The sequence below is a fragment of the Atractosteus spatula genome, chromosome 3, assembly GCF_055471065.1.
Source record: "Atractosteus spatula isolate fAtrSpa1 chromosome 3, fAtrSpa1.hap1, whole genome shotgun sequence".
Lineage (NCBI taxonomy): Eukaryota > Metazoa > Chordata > Actinopteri > Semionotiformes > Lepisosteidae > Atractosteus > Atractosteus spatula.
This window is the reverse complement of record NC_142708.1, coordinates 69,682,152-69,701,646: the sequence shown is the minus strand read 5'-3', so window position 1 is coordinate 69,701,646 and position 19,495 is coordinate 69,682,152. Positions and strand designations below refer to the sequence as shown.

The window sequence follows — 19,495 nt, the reverse complement described above, 5'->3', positions numbered from 1 at the left end:
GTGTCTCCTGTTGTTCTTTGGGCTTTGAGTGCTTCTGACTGGTTCTCAGGTTTCCTGCACTCTGTTCACTGTGACATGGAGTCTCCTTTACTCGCCCTTTCCTCACCCCCCCACAAGCTGTCCACCAGTCTGACCCAAAACCCCGATTCTTCAACCAAATAAACAAAAACAGCCCGACAGACTAACCTTAACCTTAACCCTAACCCTAACAACCACTAGCACTGTTCTTCATTCTTTTCAAAAGATAAATCAATAATAATAATTCCTTACATTTATATAGCTCTTTTCTGGACACTCAAAGCTCTTTACAGGTAATGGGGACTCCCCTCCACCACCACCAGTGTGCAGCCCCACCTGGATGATGCAACGGCAGACATAGTGCACCAGAACGCTCCCCACACACCAGCTCTCAGTGGGGAGGAGAGCAGAGTGATGAAGCCAGTTCAGAGAGGGGGATTATTAGGAGGCCATGATTGATAAAGGCCAGGGGGAAATTTGGCCAGGACTCCAGGGTTACACCCCTACTCCTTTCAGGAAATGCCCTGGGATTTTTAATAACCACAGAGAGTCTGGACCTCAGTTTTACATCTCATCCGAAGGATGCCCCATTACTATCTTGGAGCACTAGAACCCACACAGACTGCAGGGTGAGCTCCCCCTGCTGGCCCTACTAACACCTCTTCCAGTAGCAACCTTAGTGTTTCCCAGGAGGTCTCCCATCCAGGTACTGACCAGGCTCACACCTGCTGAGCTTCAGTGGGGCTGCCAGCTGTGAATTGCAGGGTGATATGGCTGCTGTTGTAAATATTTCAAATATTTCATTTACAACAGGATGAGAAGAAGGCAGAGGGACCTGACATGGCAAACGTTCTGCGACTTACAGTAGCCAGGTTATGTTTCACCTTCATCAGGTGTTAACATGTTGATAATTTTAGGGAGACTGGAAAATCCTATTTGGTAGCAGACTCCTAAGGACAGAAGCCTCATGATCCCTGTATTTTAATGAATTTCAGAAATAATGAGTTTCTTTCTTTTACCAAGACCTACTTAGGAAAGCACTGCAACACAATCATATTCCACTAGAGGGCAGACAAAAGCTGTTCAACAGTGTACAACATACTGTAGGTCAAAACGCAAAATTGCATAATTTCAGCTTTGTTTCCCTCTCTTTTCCAGAGGGCTTCATGAACTAACCCCACACACTTGGAAGGGGATGTGTGCTTCTTTGCTAACCAAGAACTCACTGACTCTAAACCCTCCTAAAGTAACGATTTTGTATTTTGAAAACCTTCGGTATGGAGGCAATTGTTTTCAGATTGGACATTCTTAGTCAGGAGAGGCTGCTGGTACCAAAACACATACTTGTACATGTCCTCTAGATGGATCAAAGTGGACCCAAAGCTCTGAACAAATGCCAGCATCAATACATTGAAAGCCTTAATGCAGTTCACTCAGTTTCACTGGCGAGTCTGGGACTGAGTCTGTCAAAACAAGGTTCTTCATCTGGAGCTATGCCACCAAATTTCCAGTGCGTGTGCGTTCACTAACAGCTATCCCACCACATTATTCCATGAGTGTGTGTTTATCAGGAGTTATCCCACCACATTATCCCGAGTGTGTGTTTATTGGGAGCTATCCCACCACATTATCCCGTACGTTGTCTACATTGTGTGGTGTTGTACTGTGTATGTCCCGAGAGATCAGCACGATTAAGAATTCCAATGTATGTGTACATATGGCAGTAAAACTACTCTACTCTCTCTACTGTACTCTAAGTGTGTCTTCACTGGGAGCTATCCCACCACAAAGCCAGATCTGCACAGATCTGAGAAGCTCATCGAACTCATGGATTTGCCATGGACCAGGGGAGTAAAGCACAGAGTAAGTCAAGTGTGTCAAAGCCAGAAACCGTGGTGACAACATGACAGAAGTGTGAGCGTCCTACTGCCAGTTTAGAGAGACACGCTTAGAGCTAAGAGCTCAGCACAAGGCCTCCCAGCCACTCCTCTTTTCCCCTGTGCTACTCTGAGCTGCTGTGCATGAGAAAGGTTACATAAGCATGGCGCAGAGATTAAGTGCCCAGGAATCAGCTGCCCTGTCCCAGTGGAGCCCTCCCACCATCATCTCTGAGGCACAATGTCCCGGCGGTGGTGGAGGTAGCTGGTGGGGGGGGGGTAAGTTGGGGCAGGGGTTCCTGAGTCCGCAAAGCCTCTTGAGACCTCCTCAGCCTTCCAGCAGATTTATCCTAATTTCGCCTGACAAGCCTCCTTCCTTAAGATACAGAGCTGTAATCCCGGCAGCTAACGAACTATCAAGTGGGATTTCGGTTCACTGGGGTCCCTTTCTTTTAATACTCCCATCTTGGAGGGAAGGAAAGAGAGAGGGAGGGAGCTCAGAGAAAGAGAGAGATGGAGGGGTGATCAGGGAGGCACCTTTGGGAACTGGAAACTGTGAAAATTACCACACAAAAAAAGAGGAGGTTGCTGTTGATTATTTTCTGGAAGGGCGAGTGGGAAGAGAAGACCGGATCGTGGATTGTACAGGGTCCTGTTGCTCCTGTCTCTGGGGGGGCTTGTTCTAACGGTCTGTTTCAGGCAAGAAGAGTGAAGTAAGTGTGATTTTTGACTCTGTTGCTCCATTGTAGATGTAGTGCCTCTATGGGTTAACCGCGGTTCAAAATTGAAGAACACTGATCCATGCTACAGCTTCTTAATTGATACCGAAAGGGCAAATCGGATTCTGTTCTAGCACCTGTAGGAATAACTGTGTTTGATTCTAGTCTACAGCCTGGGTCTGATCTTCCTGCTATCCTGTCTCGGTGTGCTCCCTATTCTCTTGTCTTTGGGGAGAGAGACCCCTCAAAAGATTGAAAGATTGTTGCCCATCAAGGAAAACAGTAGGTTACCATGGGGGTTTGACAAATAATCCGTTTGGGAAAAAAAAAGGACTAATCACCGGCTCTAAAAAGCATACTGCCTGCAAAACTTATTTACTGTATATCTCTGGATTGGGAAGCAATTTTCATAGATTTGAGATTTTCCAGACACAGAACACAACGATATAACCTCCCTGCTGCTCCCGCCATCATCAACCCCTTTCGGGGTTTCAGCCACACAACCAACAGCTACCAACAGCTAGGAGCCCCGTACAGCATGGACATGACTGTGTCAGCTCAGCACTCCAGGCCCGTGCTACCTCCAAGCCCCGGCCAGATCACTGGTCTGGGCACCGAGGAGGCCCAGATGAGGATGGGACAGGATGCAATGACATCAGACGAGGGAACGCAGAGCTCCCCAAAGCTAAACCACCGACTTTTTAGGGAAGGCCAGACGAGCCACTCAGATCGGTTTCTGCCACTGTAAAAGACCAAGATGAAAGTTGTATCTTAGCTACAGCCCTGGGGGAGACCCCCCTCCCCCTCTCCCCGTGTGCCGATACCACTAGTCTGCTCGTGGACGAGCTCTGGCCTGATGAGCCACTGAGGCTCTGTATCAGTTATCTTTCAGGTGGAAATAAGACAGTACTGTGTTACAGATCAGCAGTAAGACGAGTGGGCGATGCACAATGGGGATTAGGGTACTAACTCCCCGCTTTGTATGACAGATGGTTTCTGTTTCAAACCACTGCTTTGCCCCCAACTCTGTATCACCTCTGTTGCTCAGCTGATGCGTCCCAGCCTGGCTTGGCAGCAGTGTGCTCTGCTGCCCCCTAGTGGTTCTCACCAGAGCTACCGCGTCATCTTCAAGCGATCAAGATCACTTTATTGGCCCTATACAATTTCTTGCATTAGGAATTTGTCTTTTTCGCATACCCCAGCTTGCTCTCCATGAGACACACAGACGGGGAGAGGAGCTTGGGGTCAGAGCACAGGGTCAGCCATTTATACAGCACCCCTGGAGCAGCTGGGGTTAAGGGCCTTGCTCAGGGGCCCAACGGAGTAGGATTCCTCTGCCGGCTGTGGGATTTGAACCAACATCCTTAGCCACAGAGCCACCGCTCTGCCCTTTTGGGAGCAGGAATGGCTTGTCCGAGCACTGACGTGGCAATCAGACTCTAACTCTAAGACTGCAAGAGCATTTTAAGTGGCCCTTGATGAGATAAACATTAAAAACTTAATTCATTTTATGGGCTAATAGGTTGTTGGTGTCTTTTTTATCTATGAAGCATGCAACATAATGCTTCATAATAAATTCAACAAATGCAACATAATACCTATCTTAGATATTAAATTTGGATTTATACTTCCCAGCAATGGCAGTGATTTATTTCCTTGTGCAACTGCTCATATATCTCTGCAGTTTGCCTCCTTCTTTCTGATCCTTGCCATGCTTTCACCACGATCTCACTGAACATTACTGCACTTTTCTGTGTTCTGCCTTGATCTCACTGTGGCTGTACTGTGTTACCTGTCCCCAAATCAGACAGCACATAGGGCAATACGCTGACTTGATTTCTTCAAAGGCCTACAAAATGTCACATGGTATTAATAATTTTGCTAGAATCCTAGCATACTTAAATTGAAGTATGCTTCAGTAATGCGCTTCCTGAATCTGCTAAATTTGTCATCTGAAAATTCCTTTTCATACCATGCACAGATATTCAGAGATGCTGCATATGCACTCATTTATACTCACTAGCCAGCACACACAAGCCTGTGGTCTCATTAAATACGTCTGAACAATCTAGGGGAATTTGCTGTATTTGCCAGCAACGCCCACTGAACTTTCAGCAAGCAAATCTGCAAGGGGCAGTGAAAGGGGCAGTGAGATCAAGTCAAACACCTGCGGAATTCTGTGGCAGATGATCAGTCACCCCCAACGTGCACACTTGAGCCCCGCGATTCCAGGCGAACGGCAGGCTCAGAGTGTACCCCAGCAAAGAGGGGTCGCGCTCTGGCTCTGAAGCCTGACATGTGAACTGGATTGCCGATCCACTGTTTTAAAGGTAATCCAATAAAAGCAGCCAGCTGGCCAGGCAAGGCTCTATGTGGTTCTGTGTGGAAGGGAAGGGGGCGATCTGCGACCTCACGATGAGGTCACAGATAATCTGCCAAGATGTCTGACATGGGCCTGAATCGGCTCAGGTAGCTCTCTACTCCGGACCTGCAGTCACCACAGTCTCAGCTGCTGAATCACCGCAGCTTAAAGACCTGGAGGAGTCAGGGGCAGTTAGTGCAAATATTGGCTTAGTAGTCAATTCACTGACTGCACTGCCAGGAACTCCTATCTGCAGCACACACAGTGGGCAGGGGTTCGGGAAAAAAACATGACCTTTTGCAAGAAAAAAACCCCAGAAAAAAGTATGATTGCCCTTTTTGGACCATGAGACTTATTCTTGTAATCTAACTGGGACCCATATTTGCATTTGGTGGCATTTGTAATGTGAATGATCAATACCCCATTTTGGATATTGTACACAATTTTGATCATTGCTTTTCAAACACAATATTGCTGCTCTGTATTTGAAACAGAGGGGCCAGTTTAAAGGAAACAGACTAAAAGCCAAAACTCTCTTCAGTCTTGACCAACAGAGGAGGGACATGATTCAAGTGGATGCATTCCACAAAGGCACTGATAAAATCAGTCCAACGGACTTCTTTTAGGAATACCAGATGAGATGCTAACCAGGGGACACAAATGAAAAGTGCATTTAAGAAGATAATTTTCTAAATGAGGTCTTACTAGTGCATTATATACTTCTTACATAACACTCATTCATAGAAATCCTACTCCAACATTCTGTCTGCCTCTTTATCGCTTCCCCATAGTGTCTAGAAGTGGCATATAACCAACACCCAAGTCTTTACCATGAGCGTCTGCTTCAAGCTCTACACTTCCCAGCTTACAAATATGCTTTATGTTTTCAGTTCTGCACATAATACCAGCTTGTTATTGGTTTAATTGGACTGCCACGTAAACAAAACATCCACGTATCTCCCATTCTTCAGTTAGATATGAAAAATTTGGGAATACCTTCTGTTGCTTGGACGGTATTTGCTATTGCTCATATCTTACTATCCTCTGGGATTGGGACTAGTTTATTCAGAACTGGACCCTGGTGTTTGCGCATCATTGCTGACTGACCCATGGCCTCCATGAGTACTCGTTGATCTTTGATTTCTTTTGGCTTTTTCACAGCAGCTGAGGCTGAGCACTATGTCATACACATACACAAGGAGAGCTTTCATCGGTTGTCTCACGCCTCAAACTATAGTGATATATATAGAGAGATACCTATACAGTCAACCCACAATTTATGAACAACAGATTCAGAAATTTTCACTACAATGAAGAGTGCAAATTTCTGCCTTTTTTTCTATTAAAAAAATTAACAAAGTTTTTTCTATAACAAACAAAATCCCTTCAATGGTGAGCTTCCTGCTGTGAATAATCATCACTGAGTAGCATAGCACTAAGCATCCTACATCGTCCAATGCACTCATTTAATGAATTTTATGTTATTTATGTAATGTAATTAATTTCAATTCATTCTTTGTTTTTTTTACATTAATAATGAAGGTTTTCTTAAAGCAAACGGTTACATGAATTGTTTGTTTAGTAAGTTTTGTCTACTACTTTTAATACGATAAATACTGCACAATGTAAAAAACAGCTATTATCTATTGAAGGTGGACAGTTAGGTTAACTAGGCTTTACTGGTCAGTAAGTAACATGAAAATACTAATTAATAATAATTATTCCTTACACTTATTTAGTGCTTTTCTGGACACTCCACTCAAAGTGTTTTACAGGTAATGGGGATCCCCTCCACCACCACCAGTATGCAGCCCCACCTGGATGGTATGACGGCAGCCAAAGTGCACCAGTCTGCTCTCAGTGGAGAATTATAAAACAAATATTCAAAACGACATGTTGAATGAACCTAATTCATAGATGGGGATTATTAGGAGGCCATGATTGGTAGGTGCCAAAGGGACATTTGGCCAGGACACCAGGCTTACACCCCTAGTCTTTTTGAGAATTATCCTGGGATTTTTAATGATCACAGAGAGCCAGGACCATCTCACCCAAAGGACGGAGCCTTTTTACAGTATAGTGTCCCCATCACTATACTGGGGCATAAGGACCCACACAGACCGCAGGGTGAGCGCCCCCCGCTGGCTCCACTAACACCTCTTCCAGCAGCAACCTTAGGTTTTTCCCAGGAGGTCTCCCCTCCAGGTACTGGCCAGGTTCACACCTGCTGAGCTTCAGTGGGCTGCTAGGTGTGACTTGCAGGGTGACATGGCTGCTAGCATAATACAGTTCTCATTGCAATGCCTCAGTACAACTCAAAAGTTAGTTTGAAAATTATTTTTTTTTCTGGGATTCAGGAAGTGGTCAGAGGGATTTATGTATAATCTTATGATAATGCATTTTGAATTGGCGCTTTTTCACCTCCCGAACAGTTTTCAGGTGACAGATTATGAATTCATGAATTTATGAAATCGTGAAATGAGGGATGCCCATATTTGACCTTAATTGAACCTGGAGAGCCCCTGACAGCGAGCTGACCGTGGTTCTCCTTCCCCTCCTGACAGGAAGTAGCCCCGCCCCGACGCCATGGACATCAGCGGCCTGGAGACGGTGGTGGCCAACTCGGCCTACGTGACGGCCCGGGGGAGCATGGACGGCGGCATGGCGGCCACCATGCGGGACAAGAAGATGCGGGCCAGGCTGAAGCTGCCCCACATCCAGGTGTGCGACCACATGAAGGCCACGGTGGACACGGGCTTCGAGAACATGTGCATCAAGCAGCCCATCGGCAAGCGCCTTCTGCAGCAGTACCTGGAGAGCGAGGAGGCCTTCAAGACGGCCGGCACCCTCTGGAAGGACATCGAGGACTACAACACGGCCGAGGAGAAGGACCGGCCCCAGAAGGCCCAGAAGATGGTCAACAAGTACTACGACTCGGCCTCCAAGACCTTCTGTGGCTTCCTGGAGGAGAAGGCCATCTCCCGGGTGAAGGAGGACCACAAGAACTGCCGCGGGGACCTGTTCAAGGAGAGCGAGCAGCAGCTGCTCCGCCACCTGGAGAGCAGGGCCCTGGAGGGCTTCAGGGGCAGCCTGTACTTCCTGCGCTTCGTGCAGTTCAAGTGGCTGGAGGCGCAGGCGGTGACGGAGGAGTGGTTCATGGACTTCCGGGTGCTGGGGAAAGGGGGGTTCGGGGAGGTGCACGCCTGCCAGATGAAAGCCACGGGCAAGATGTACGCCAACAAGAAGCTGAACAAGAAGAGGCTGAAGAAGCGCAAGGGCTACGAGGTGCTGTCTCTGGAACCCCCCCCCCCGAATTTTCGCAAAAGAGTGGCCGGGCGCCTGGCTTTGAGTATGAGTGGATAAGGGGGGGTGATACTCTTAAAGGTGGAAAATGCCCTGCAGAACTCAGTATGACGTAGCATTTTTCGCATTTGTTGTCGCAGGACAGAAACCTCAGCCATGAATCGAACTGTTATTAACAGTTTATCCAGTAATAACAGATTGTTATGAAGCGACAGCAGTTAGCGCCAGTAGGAGCACACCCACACGGCTGAACTAACACTTTACTTTAAGTAATCTTGTAGAGCCAGCATTTAGCCTTTAGAGAGGCTATATAAAATGCTATAAACTATCCTCAATCCTTAATTGTGAATTAAGTGTTTCCTAGATTACATGAGTACACGAGTATTCATGATGTGCTAAACCCAGCAAACACCTAAACATATGCTATGATCTTTGCTCTGCTCATCTGCTCACAAATGTTAAATATTATTATGAATGCTTAGGTCCTCATGATCTAATTTAGAATAATACCCTAGATAATCAATAATCCTAATCCCGACCTTTAAATACAGAGTGACCACACTGGCTCCGTGTGTGTGTGTGCGTGCCTGGGTGCGAGGCTGTGTCTGCAAATGAGCGTGCCTCCCCTTCACTGTGAGACCATGAGTGGGACCATGTGCCTCAGGCTTTGATCCCACTCTACTTGTCTGGGGTTGGAACTCTGCCCACTTCCTGCATGTGTCCTGAAGGCACTTGGCGCGTTTCTTGCTAAAAGTCACACAGGACTCATGAAAATCCTGCAAGTCCTGTGCAAAGCTTTACAAGTGTGAACTGTGGTCTGCCATGACTTAAGCACAGCGGAGTCTTGTGTAGCTCAGTGGGGAATTGTAGTTAAAGCATGATCAGGCCACAGTAAATTTGGGAAGTAAAAACAAAGTATGAGCACAACGAAAAACCACTGGGAAACTGCAAGAAGATTTTTTTGTTGTAAATCTTCTTAAGGGTATCCAGCGGAGCTCGCCACAGATAACAGAATATTAGCTAGCTACACAGTATTTAAAGATTCCGTGTGTTTTTGTCCCTATAAACCATATATTTCTCTTGGATTTTGTGCTATCATGTAGCTGGATGTCGGACACCCCTGTTCTCTGGTCGTGTTACATAGCTTGAGTCCGGGGCATTAGCAGGAGGGGAGGGGAGGGAGTGGCAGGGCTTGGAAAGCAGGAGAACGGAGCTCGGCTCAGGAACAGGGTGAAAAAAGAAAGCGCGGAGCGCTTTAGGAGATGAGAGCCGGCACAGCTCCGTCAATCGCTGCCCGGCTCTATTTTTAACCTTGCGGAGAAGGAGACGCACACAGCTTGGCAGCCAGAGGAGATTGTCTGAGTTATTTAAGTGCAGCGACTTAGTTCGCGGTAATCAGGGAGTATTTACTGTCCGCAAAGAGGCTTGCAGATCAGCGAGACTCTGGAAAGCAGCTCAGGCCCTGGGAGAGGGAGAGAGCCGTGTCCAGTGCAATCGCCCTCCACCTTGTCAGGGCCTTAACAGGTAATGGAGATTAACCTCTCTCAGCCCTCCCGCAGGACAGGTCCCTGAGCTCCCCGAGCCGGGCCAGGCTTGGCTCGGTGTGTGCGCCAGAGAACACTTAAGAGACGCACAGTACAAGCAACTGCACTTCAGCCGTTGTCATGTGAAATATTGAATGGAGGTCACACAAGGTGATCAGCCCTCAGACCAATGTTAGGAGAAACCTCCCTGAAGGAGCTGATATAGGGGAGCTGATATGATCTGATATAAAAGCAGTTTAGGGATGGTAAGCTGCCACATTCTTCTTGGGACCCTCTGGACTGTCTCATGAGGATCCTCAAGAGTCCTGGGACCCCCATACTGGAGCCACTGCAAGTAACAGCAGAAAGAGGACTGGAGCCCCAAAATATTTGGGCCACTGTTATAGGTTCAATAAGACAGAGTTGTTAGTCCTCCTATCCAGCAGGGGGCTCAATACACAGACACAGTTGTCCCTTACACAGAGGTGTGTGATGGACTCTCTGTTCCTTTATGTGGAGTGCCAGGTTAGTTTATGTTCACATTAGGTTTATTTTCCTTTTTTTTACTAGTGGCCAATTCCCCCATACGAGCTAATGAACAGCACCCTTTAAGAAATGTAAATTTAAACCTAAATGATGAGTTGCTAATTCAAAAACCCTGTATTAAAGTAATATCCAGGACTAGGACTGTGATTCTGTGGAGAGCTGTGACCAGCCCCTAAGTAATTAATTGACTACACTGGGGAAACCTTGATACAGTTTGATTACAGTTTGTCACAGGTTCTTGACTCATTGATCTAGAGCAGGGGTGTCCAAACCTTTATTATTGGGGGCCAGATAGAGAAAAAAATAGGCCACAGACATCTAATAATAAAAATAAACAAATAATACCCGATATAAGTGCATTCCAATAACCTAATTGCCTTTTAATTTGTGGGACTACCCTAATAGGTGAGTTTTAAGCATTTTGTACTTGAAATGGCCTATATAAATAATGATATTATCTAATTTTAATATACCTGTAAGATTTCACAAATGTTACTCACTAGTGATGACTCTACTAATGGGAACATTGATGCTGTGCCTTGGTCTGAAGAATCGCTGTTCTTGCGTCTTGCCTCTGAACTCTGTGAAAAAGTATTCATTTTGCCAGTGTGGCTGGAATCTCCTGCATTCGCTGTCAATTTTCAAAGTTTCTTTGGTTCCGCCATTTTGAAAAGCTTGCTAACGTTAATGTACAGAATTAAAGTTTTGAAGAGGGTAAAGAGGGGGAGAGGGGGTAGCTGATCAGTTTTGAGATGTGATTTTGCGTGATGGCGGCATCTAGTGTTCAAAATAGGAACTGCATTTTTTAACTTAATATCAGGCCACATCTAATTATAGTTCTAAATTAACACGCGGGTTGTTTCAGTAACCGTGGTGGGCCTCAATTGGCCCGTGGGCTGTAGTTTGGACACCCCTGATCTAGAGGTACGCAGGACTGCAACTCCCTGGGAATGATGTTGTGTTTGTCTCTTACCACCAGGGGGCGATTGTGGAGAAGCGGATCTTGGCAAAGGTCCACAGTCGTTTCATTGTGACGCTGGCCTATGCCTTCCAGACCAAGACAGACCTCTGCCTGGTCATGACCATCATGAACGGAGGAGACCTCAGGTGCAACGCCTTTTCCTGCACAAAAAAATCGTGATTTCTACTTACATTTCATTACATTTGAAACCTGAGCAGCAAGCTTACAATGTAGGGCCTCTAGCTGTCTTCAGACAGCATAGGCAATGGAGATTGTCCATCTGTCTAAATACATACACATCCACCCATCCACAGTACAGACAGTGCAGTGCAGCCCAGGCAAAGTTACACCTATGTAACTGCTGTGAACTAGAGGCAAAAGGAGTAACGTCGGTGTATTCTTGTTAGTGGAATAATGCAGGACCAGTTTGGGGCTTTGATGGGTCCAAACTGCTACACCCTGAGGCACTAGGGAGGGTTAAAACGCTGTGAGCAGGGATGACTATATCACTTTCAATCTACCTGTGCGAGGTGGGTGAGAGTTCCGCACCTGCTCTCCCCCTAATCCTGGCTAATCTGCCTATTGCATAAATCCTGCAGTTAATCTGCTGGGGCTACCATTCCTCTGAGGCTGATGAAGAGCACCAGGCTACTGCAGTAAGTGTTGCAGCCTCTCTCCCATTGTAGAAGAATTGAATCATGTTCTATCAAGGGACAGGTGGACCAATTCCTTCAAATGAACCTGCGGGGCCAGCCTCCACTGGCCCAAGTTTTCCACCAAGAGCGAAATGAGACTTTGCAATAATAAAGCAGCTCAGGGTGCTCACCTCAGCCCTTCTGGTTTCAGAACACTGAACGTTTGCTGATCCTTGCAAAACACTTTTAGAGCTGTCCACCAAGATCTACTATAGCCAATACAGAGAGGCCTAGCGTACGTTTACTTTGTGTGTCACTACTTTGTGCAGTAGTTTGAGAGGCCTATACAGGATCCCATGACTCTTACAACCCAGCAAAGTCAAAATATGCCAGAATGCATCCTTGGAGAAATAGTATGTTTCGTTCTCTTTTACCTGGAAAAGACAAAGTTTAAGAATGAAAATAAAGCTTTCTGTGTTTGATCTAGAACCACGACGTGTTCAATCCTGGTCCTGGACAGTATGTCTCCAGGCTTTTTAGATCTATTTAGAACACTAAAACCCACAGATCTTGCAGAAGGGTGTGTTTGTCCAAAAAAGGGATGGTTGTAGTTTGTTAAGAGCTAGGTTGGAAGGAAATTCCTCAGACACACCTAGCCCTGCAGGAGGGGGAGCTGTAGGCAACTGCAGTCACACAGCATGGAAAGTCACCCTCTGGCCTGGGCCCTGACTATGCTTGCTATGCGTTTTAATAAACGTTCTAATACATCTAATAAACCTCAAGCTGTAGAAACGTTTTCATAAACATCGAATCAATCTCAGGCTGAAGACACATCTGTAACTCACCCACCTCCTCTGCAGATACCACATCTACAACGTGGACGAGAAGAATCCAGGCTTAAACGAGGAGCGGACTTGTTTCTACACAGCCCAGATCATCTGTGGCCTTGAGCACCTGCACCAGAACAGGATCATCTACAGGGACCTCAAACCTGAGAACGTGCTGCTTGATGATGCAGGTACTGACCACCCATAGGCATTTCCTCTGAAGAGGATCGGGCAATGCTCCTATCTTACCCACAATCGCCTTTAGCCCAGTCTTAAGTAAGGCTTCAAATGGAAAATAATATTTACTCATTCCTTACAATTATATAGCACTTTTCTGGACACACTGCTCAAAGTGCGTAACAGGCAATAGGGATCCCCCTCTTCCACCACCAATGTGCAGCACCACTTGGATGATGCAACAGCAGTACACTCACCACACACCAGATATCAGTGTGGAGGAGAACAGAGTGATGAAGCCAATTTGTTATTAGGAGGCCTTGATTGGTAAGGGCCTGGGAGAGTTCTGGCCAGGACACCGGGGCTATCACCCCTACAGAACAGAGCCTATCTCTCGTACATTGCAATCCACTCAATGTTACTCTGCACCTACCATGTCAACAATGCATCCTCTGAGTATCTGAACTGCCATGCACGATTTCTGTGTGTTTTATGGACACTGCTCGCTGTTCGTATCATTTCAGGACACGTGAGGCTATCAGACTTGGGGCTATCTGTGGAGCTGGAGGAAGGTCATGACAAGACTAAAGGATATGCAGGCACCCCAGGTCAGTATTATTGTTCATTTGTCTGGCAGGTCAGTGCAGCCTGTTAGCCTGTTAGATTCTGTCTGTCCTGATACGGTAAATATCACATGCTCAAGGTCCTGCTTTGGCATGCAACTCCCTTCCACAGTTAAGAAGCTGTAGAAGACAAGTGATGAGTTTTGGTTCATGGGTTTATATTATTAGGAGCACTGTTTCTATAAAACACGGTCTCTGTCTCTCTCATATGCCACATGTGCTATGAATGCTTCCAGACTCCCAGTCTGTAATCTCTAATAATATCAATAATATCCCCAGCAAGTTCAGTAGTATTGTAGATTTTCACAAGTAGTGTGAACATCAGAATCCAATGTCAAATGACATGTATCAGAGACATCCAGCTGTTAGACAGAATTGTGGTATATTTTTCTTTTGGTTCTGTTTAGGACTTACTACTAAGATACATTTACTCTAAGAAACAGGCAGTTAATGTTCTGAACATTTATTAACTATTTGCAAATGACAGATTTACAGCTGCCTTACAGTAACATACACTCACACACACTCCACTCTGACTTCTCTAACTACACACATATGTCACAACCCATGTGCATCTAACCCAGTGCTAACACATCACTCTATTACAGAAGGCACATGCTCAGACACCCTGGTTTCCTATATAGGCATCAGAACCTCAGCAGACCTGTGTTTAGGAGCTCTGGAGAGACTCTGGGGAGTTACTGTATAGCACTGCAGTGTTCTACATTTCTATTACGAGCTCAGGCACACATGCAGAGGTCAATTCCAAAAGAGTTTTAAAGCTCATGAGCAGATTGGTCTGTTTTTATAGTATATTGTAATAATATCTGATATAAGATAGTATGGTTAAATGTTTGCTTTGAGATTTAATTAAATAACCATGGGCCTCCAACGATCATGACTGCCCATCTTACTGCATCTGGGTGAAGTCTCCACATCTGCTCCAGGGTCATTTAATTTTCATTTCATCTTACCTCTCAATGGCTTAATGGAGTCGCTTCAATGGCTTAGACAAGGTGAATTGACTGCAGTTCCCTGGAAGTGGTGCTGCTGGCCCAGGGCTGTGCAGGAGCAGGGTGGAGCTGCTGTCTGCTGTAACAGCCGGGTAAGAGTGTTGGTACTGCAGGCTTCATGGCCCCGGAGCTGCTGAAGAACGAGGAGTACGACTACAGCGTGGACTACTTCACTCTGGGGGTGACGGTGTTCGAGATGATCGCGGCCAAGGGCCCCTTCCGGAGCCGTGGAGAAAAGGTACCTCCCCCGATCTCAGCTAGGGCCCCCCATGAGCCCTGCAGTGCAGAGAGCAGTAAGACGCCCCCATTGTCTGCTTTTTGCCTTGAAAGAGTTCAGTAAGCGCCGTCAGGATCTTTGGTTTTTGGCTGATTGGGTGTCTTTGGGGACGGCACGGTGGCGCAGTGGGGAGCATTGCTGCCTCACAGCGCTGGGGCCCTGGGTCCAATTCCAGACCTGATGTGCTGTCTGTGTGGAGTTTGCATGTTCCTTCCCACGTTCGCACGGGCTTCCTCCAGGTACTCCGGTTTCCTACCTTCAAGGTAGGTTAATTGGCTTCTGGTGTGAGTGTGTGTGTGATGGTCTAGCGTCCCATCCAGGGTGTACCCTTCCTAATGCCAGCTGTTTGCTGGGTTAGGCTCCTGAATTGGATGAGGCAGTTAGAAACATGCTTTCCCGTGCGGAAAGACACACATCTTTCCATGCTGTTAGAAACGGATGGAAAGATGTGCGTCTCTGGTTTGGTGTCTGTTTCCTGAGCAGTTTACAGCCGTCACTAAACACCATTAAAAACACCCTATCACATTTTACAGGTGCGCTATAGAGAGTGGGGTATTACAGTGTGGTTTGGCAGCGGCTCGCTGTCTGACCGGAAGGCGTGAGGGGGGGTGATCAGGTCAGCCCAGTCCATCATTGGAGTACAGCTCTCCTCTACTGTGAACATTTTTACAACTCGCTGTCTCAGGAAGGCTGGAACTATTGCTAAGGATACCAGTCATCCTGGTTTCTCACTTTTCTCCCCCCTTCCCTCTGCTGGGAAGCGTTATAGGAGCATGAAGGCAAGAACTTCCAGCTTCAGAGACGGTTTCTTCCCGCAAGATGTCAGATTACTGAACTCTACCCCCACCACTGCCTCACACTGCTGTTTTTTTAAGCTGTATGTTATTGAACTTGCTGTTGCTGCTGCTGTTCTGTGTTTGTTCTTGGTGGTTCCTTTAACGTCTTTGTATTGGAGTATTGGGGCAAACATGCGAAAAAGGATTTCATTTCTCTTGTGCATATGACAATAAACTGCACGGAACTAAAAAATTAGGATCACAAGGACTCACCTGGCAACCTGCATTCTTTATCTAATCAATCTCAAAGTGTTGACTCCAACCCCCCCATCCAATCAACTGTATTCTTATAGGGTGTCTTTTAATTCAGACCATTACACAAATTATACATATAGAAAAGTACTGTAAACGAAACATACAGTTAAGCCATGTATGAACGTACAATTAAAAGAAGTAGATGAGGAATTTGAAAACATGGCCGTTCTGGGGCGAGGTTTAAAACCATCAGCAGAGGGGCCGCAGTTTGTCCGGTCAGGAAGATCATTGGAAAGACGCGGGGAGCCCTCGCTGTGTGACCCCCCCGTCGTCTCCGGCTCCCGACGCAGGTGGAGCTCAAGGAGGTGACCCGGCGCATCCTGAACGACCCCGTCTCCTACCCGGACAAGTTCGGCGCCGAGTGCAAGGCGCTGTGCGAGAGGCTGATGGAGAAGGACCCGGCGCGGCGCCTGGGCTTCCGGAACGGCGAGTGCGCGGAGCTGAAGCAACAGCCCTTCTTCCGGAGCCTGAACTGGGGCCGGCTGGAGGCAGGTCAGAGCCCGGGACCGGTCACCCGCGGGCAGAGTCGGGACCGAACCGGCCAGGATTCCCCCCTCAGGCACCTCGGAAGGAGAGACTCGTCCGTAGGGCGATAAGTTTGGACAGGTGGGCAAGTCACAGGAGTGTGTCTGCCTCTCCTTCCACCTACGTGTTGAAAAGAACTCCAAGTCCAAGCGCTTTCAATCCACACCAATCCAGGTGTTCAGTACAAGTAGCTGTGAATTGCTTAATTGACACGTTTACAGTCTGGCAGACAGCTAAACAGGCTGGTGTTTAACCCTGTAATGGAATAGATAGGGTCCACTGTTGAACACCCCCTGGAAGAGACAGGGACAGGCGGCAAAACATTCCACTTAAAATCGATTCCCATTAATCCAATGTAAAAGTCCTTTCACGTCACCACTGGGCCGCCTGTTCCACACCCTCTCCAGACCAGGTGTGCAGAAATGGCTCCTGTTTTCCCTCCTCTCAGATCCCACTCGTGTCCTCGGCTCTTCGGTGCACGAGCGAAACCGGGCTCGCTCCGGGTTGGCAGAGCCGACTTGTTCGGTCAAACTGTCTGGGTCTCTTCTCCATTCGAGACACAGAGAGGGTGCAGTTCCTCTAACCTGCCCGCGCAGGCCACTGTTGTAGGAAATGGCTCTCTTCTCCCCGGCTCGGGTCACTGACTCCTTTTTTTTTTCTCGCTTTCATTCGTCCGTGTAAATGTCTGGCCAGGCCTCATCGACCCCCCGTTCGTCCCCGACCCCAAGATGGTGTACGCCAAGGACATCAGCGACGTGGGCGCCTTCAGCACCGTCAAAGGCGTGGTGCTGGACGACAAGGACAAGGAGTTCTACGACGAGTTCGCCACGGGCAACATCCCCATCCCCTGGCAGGATGAGATGATCGAGACGGGGGTCTTCGGCGAGCTGAACGTGTGGGGCCAGAAGGGCAGCACGCCCAACGACCTGAACTACAACTTCGTGCCGCCTTCAGAGAGCGCCAAGTCCGGGACCTGCGTGCTGCTCTGAGGGGCGGGGAGGGGAGGGCCGGGACGGCGGAGAGCGAGCGCCCGCTGGGCGGAGGGGCGGAGAGGCGGGCGGCTGCCTGGACTGTCACGGTATCCGTTAGAGCAGTCGCCCTTTCCCCTTTCAATCCTTTTTTTAACCCTCTCCCTGCTCGTAGTCTGCCCGGCAGATGGAGACAAACCACCCTTTGCCGTCTTGGCAGAGAAACGCAGAAAAACAGCGATGTGTGTATTGATAATCTCGTAAAACGTGGGAACGGGGCGTTAGAACCTGTGAGCAGAGTACGCGAGGCTTTAAAATTTAGCGCCTTTCTCTCGCGCAAAAACCGTTAGTCCTTGATCTCACGCAGAAAAAAAACGGTACAGATCGTAGCAATAGATAAACACATAGATTCGAGTACAAATATTGTCTTTTTATTCTTGATGGTGTCGAGCAAAGGAGGACACCGTTCCTGCGGTCCAGCGGGTGTCCCGTGTCCCGGCTTCACGGGACATCAGAGGGAAGTGGTCGCTTTCTCAGCGGCTGGGAGGAGACGGAAAACTCCCGAAACAGCGCCGGGCTTCAGAGTCCCGAGTCCCGAAGCGGACTGGCGGTTAAAATCCCGTCAGCAGATAGAGCGCAGGGAATTTAGGACAGGTTGAATGGTTAATGAAAGCGAGTTCCTACAGAATTTCTAGCGATTTAACACGATGGTGTTTGATCTCTCTAAATTTTAGGATTTTACTTCACATGCCCATGGCATGACGTGAATAAACGTTATGAAAACCTTAAATGTATAACTTTAAACAATTTCATTGAAACATTAGCAGTTAAAAAACGTGTCCGGTTTGAAATCTGCGAACTTCACCGCGGTGGAAAGTCGGATCTTTCTTCAGCAGCAGAATCGCAAGGATAACGGGCATCAGACGTGTTACCCGCTCAGAAGAACTGCGAAATAATTCTGCTTTTTCGCTCTTAGCTTGTTTTTATTTTTCCTATGAGGTAAACGTCGAGGAGAACGTCTGGTAGACCAAGAAAGAAACGCTGTTTTATTTTTTTTTAAAAAAAGTGGTGGTGGCGGGCGTCATTTTCAAGGAGCACAGCGCGCGACCAGCGGCTCTGGCCGGGGAGCGGCGAGCACGTGCCGCCGGAGGGCAGGTGCTCTTCCTGGGCTGGTGGTTTGTGCGCAGACTCCTGCGTAACCTCGCTGCCAGCGGTTCTGCAGCGTCCGCACACCGCGCACCTGACCGTGAAAAACCCGGCACCCGCTTATTAGCTGTATTTTAATGGACTGATTTTTAGGTGGCGGGGGGGGGAAATGTCAGTTGCGTGCGTGTTGACGCTCTGCGTTGCGTCGTGCGTAAAGCAGCGCATCAGAAATTTTATTACATCTTTTAGGTATACGGTTATCTCAGAAACGTTGAAATGTATGCTGTACAGTCAAAAAAAAAATCAAATGCTTAACCAGACTAGAAGTATTTTTCTGCTATACTGATGTTAATATAGCAATAATCCATGCTGATACATGACGTACTTGCGTAAAAGATTTTAGTACAAATGTAACGCTTACGGCCGACAGTGAGTGTGTAAGAGCCGGTTTACCAGAGCGGTGACGTCACCGCCCTTCCCTGTAATGGGCTGGGGGGATATCTCTCTTTAGCTCACCAGGCTGGGTCCCTGTCGAATGACGCCAGAGGCGCGGGTTCGCGTCCCCGAACCCGACCTGTGTAGGCAGCAGGCGAGGGTGCCCACCTGAACCCCGTTGCCCTACACAAATAACCTGGGACAACTATGTATTAAAGGGACTGAAATGAAAAATCATTTTGTAAAGGCGGCAGCACCTCTGTAATAACGCTGATGAAGCTCTGTTACAGTCGATGCCGGTGTCATTCCGAGCGAGGTTCAGTTATTGGAAACGTGTATTTAGCAGCAAGAGTCAGTCAGAGGGGAAGAGGGGGCGCCAGGGTGTGGTTTAGGTCCAGAGCCCCCCCAACCCCCCTCCCTGCACCCACTCACTGCCCACAGAGCAGGGAAATCACCAAGGGGACCTCCC

At 47.7% G+C, this 19,495-nt stretch overlaps 1 protein-coding gene across 1 annotated transcript; it reads left to right on the top strand.

Moving 5' to 3' along the window:
- Positions 1 to 7,562: 7,562 nt before the first annotated feature.
- grk1b (G protein-coupled receptor kinase 1 b) lies at positions 7,563 to 17,466 on the top strand. The gene is made up of 7 exons (XM_088911050.1): positions 7,563 to 8,261; positions 11,328 to 11,455; positions 12,805 to 12,962; positions 13,473 to 13,556; positions 14,698 to 14,822; positions 16,243 to 16,444; positions 17,171 to 17,466. Exons 1-7 carry the CDS (start codon positions 7,563 to 7,565, stop codon positions 17,464 to 17,466), a joined length of 1,692 nt encoding a protein of 563 aa, XP_088767176.1.
- The last annotated feature ends 2,029 nt before the right edge of the window (positions 17,467 to 19,495 follow it).

What these genes read in the sequence shown, in the direction of transcription:
- grk1b (XM_088911050.1), top strand. Translation starts at nt 7,563, where the DNA reads ATGGACATCAGCGGCCTGGAGACGGTGGTGGCCAACTCGGCCTACGTG. An exon ending in TCCGGAGCCGTGGAGAAAAG is followed by an intron (nt 14,823 to 16,242) that starts GTACCTCCCCCG and finishes CTCCCGACGCAG; the next exon opens with GTGGAGCTCAAGGAGGTGAC. An exon ending in CTGGGGCCGGCTGGAGGCAG is followed by an intron (nt 16,445 to 17,170) that starts GTCAGAGCCCGG and finishes ATGTCTGGCCAG; the next exon opens with GCCTCATCGACCCCCCGTTC.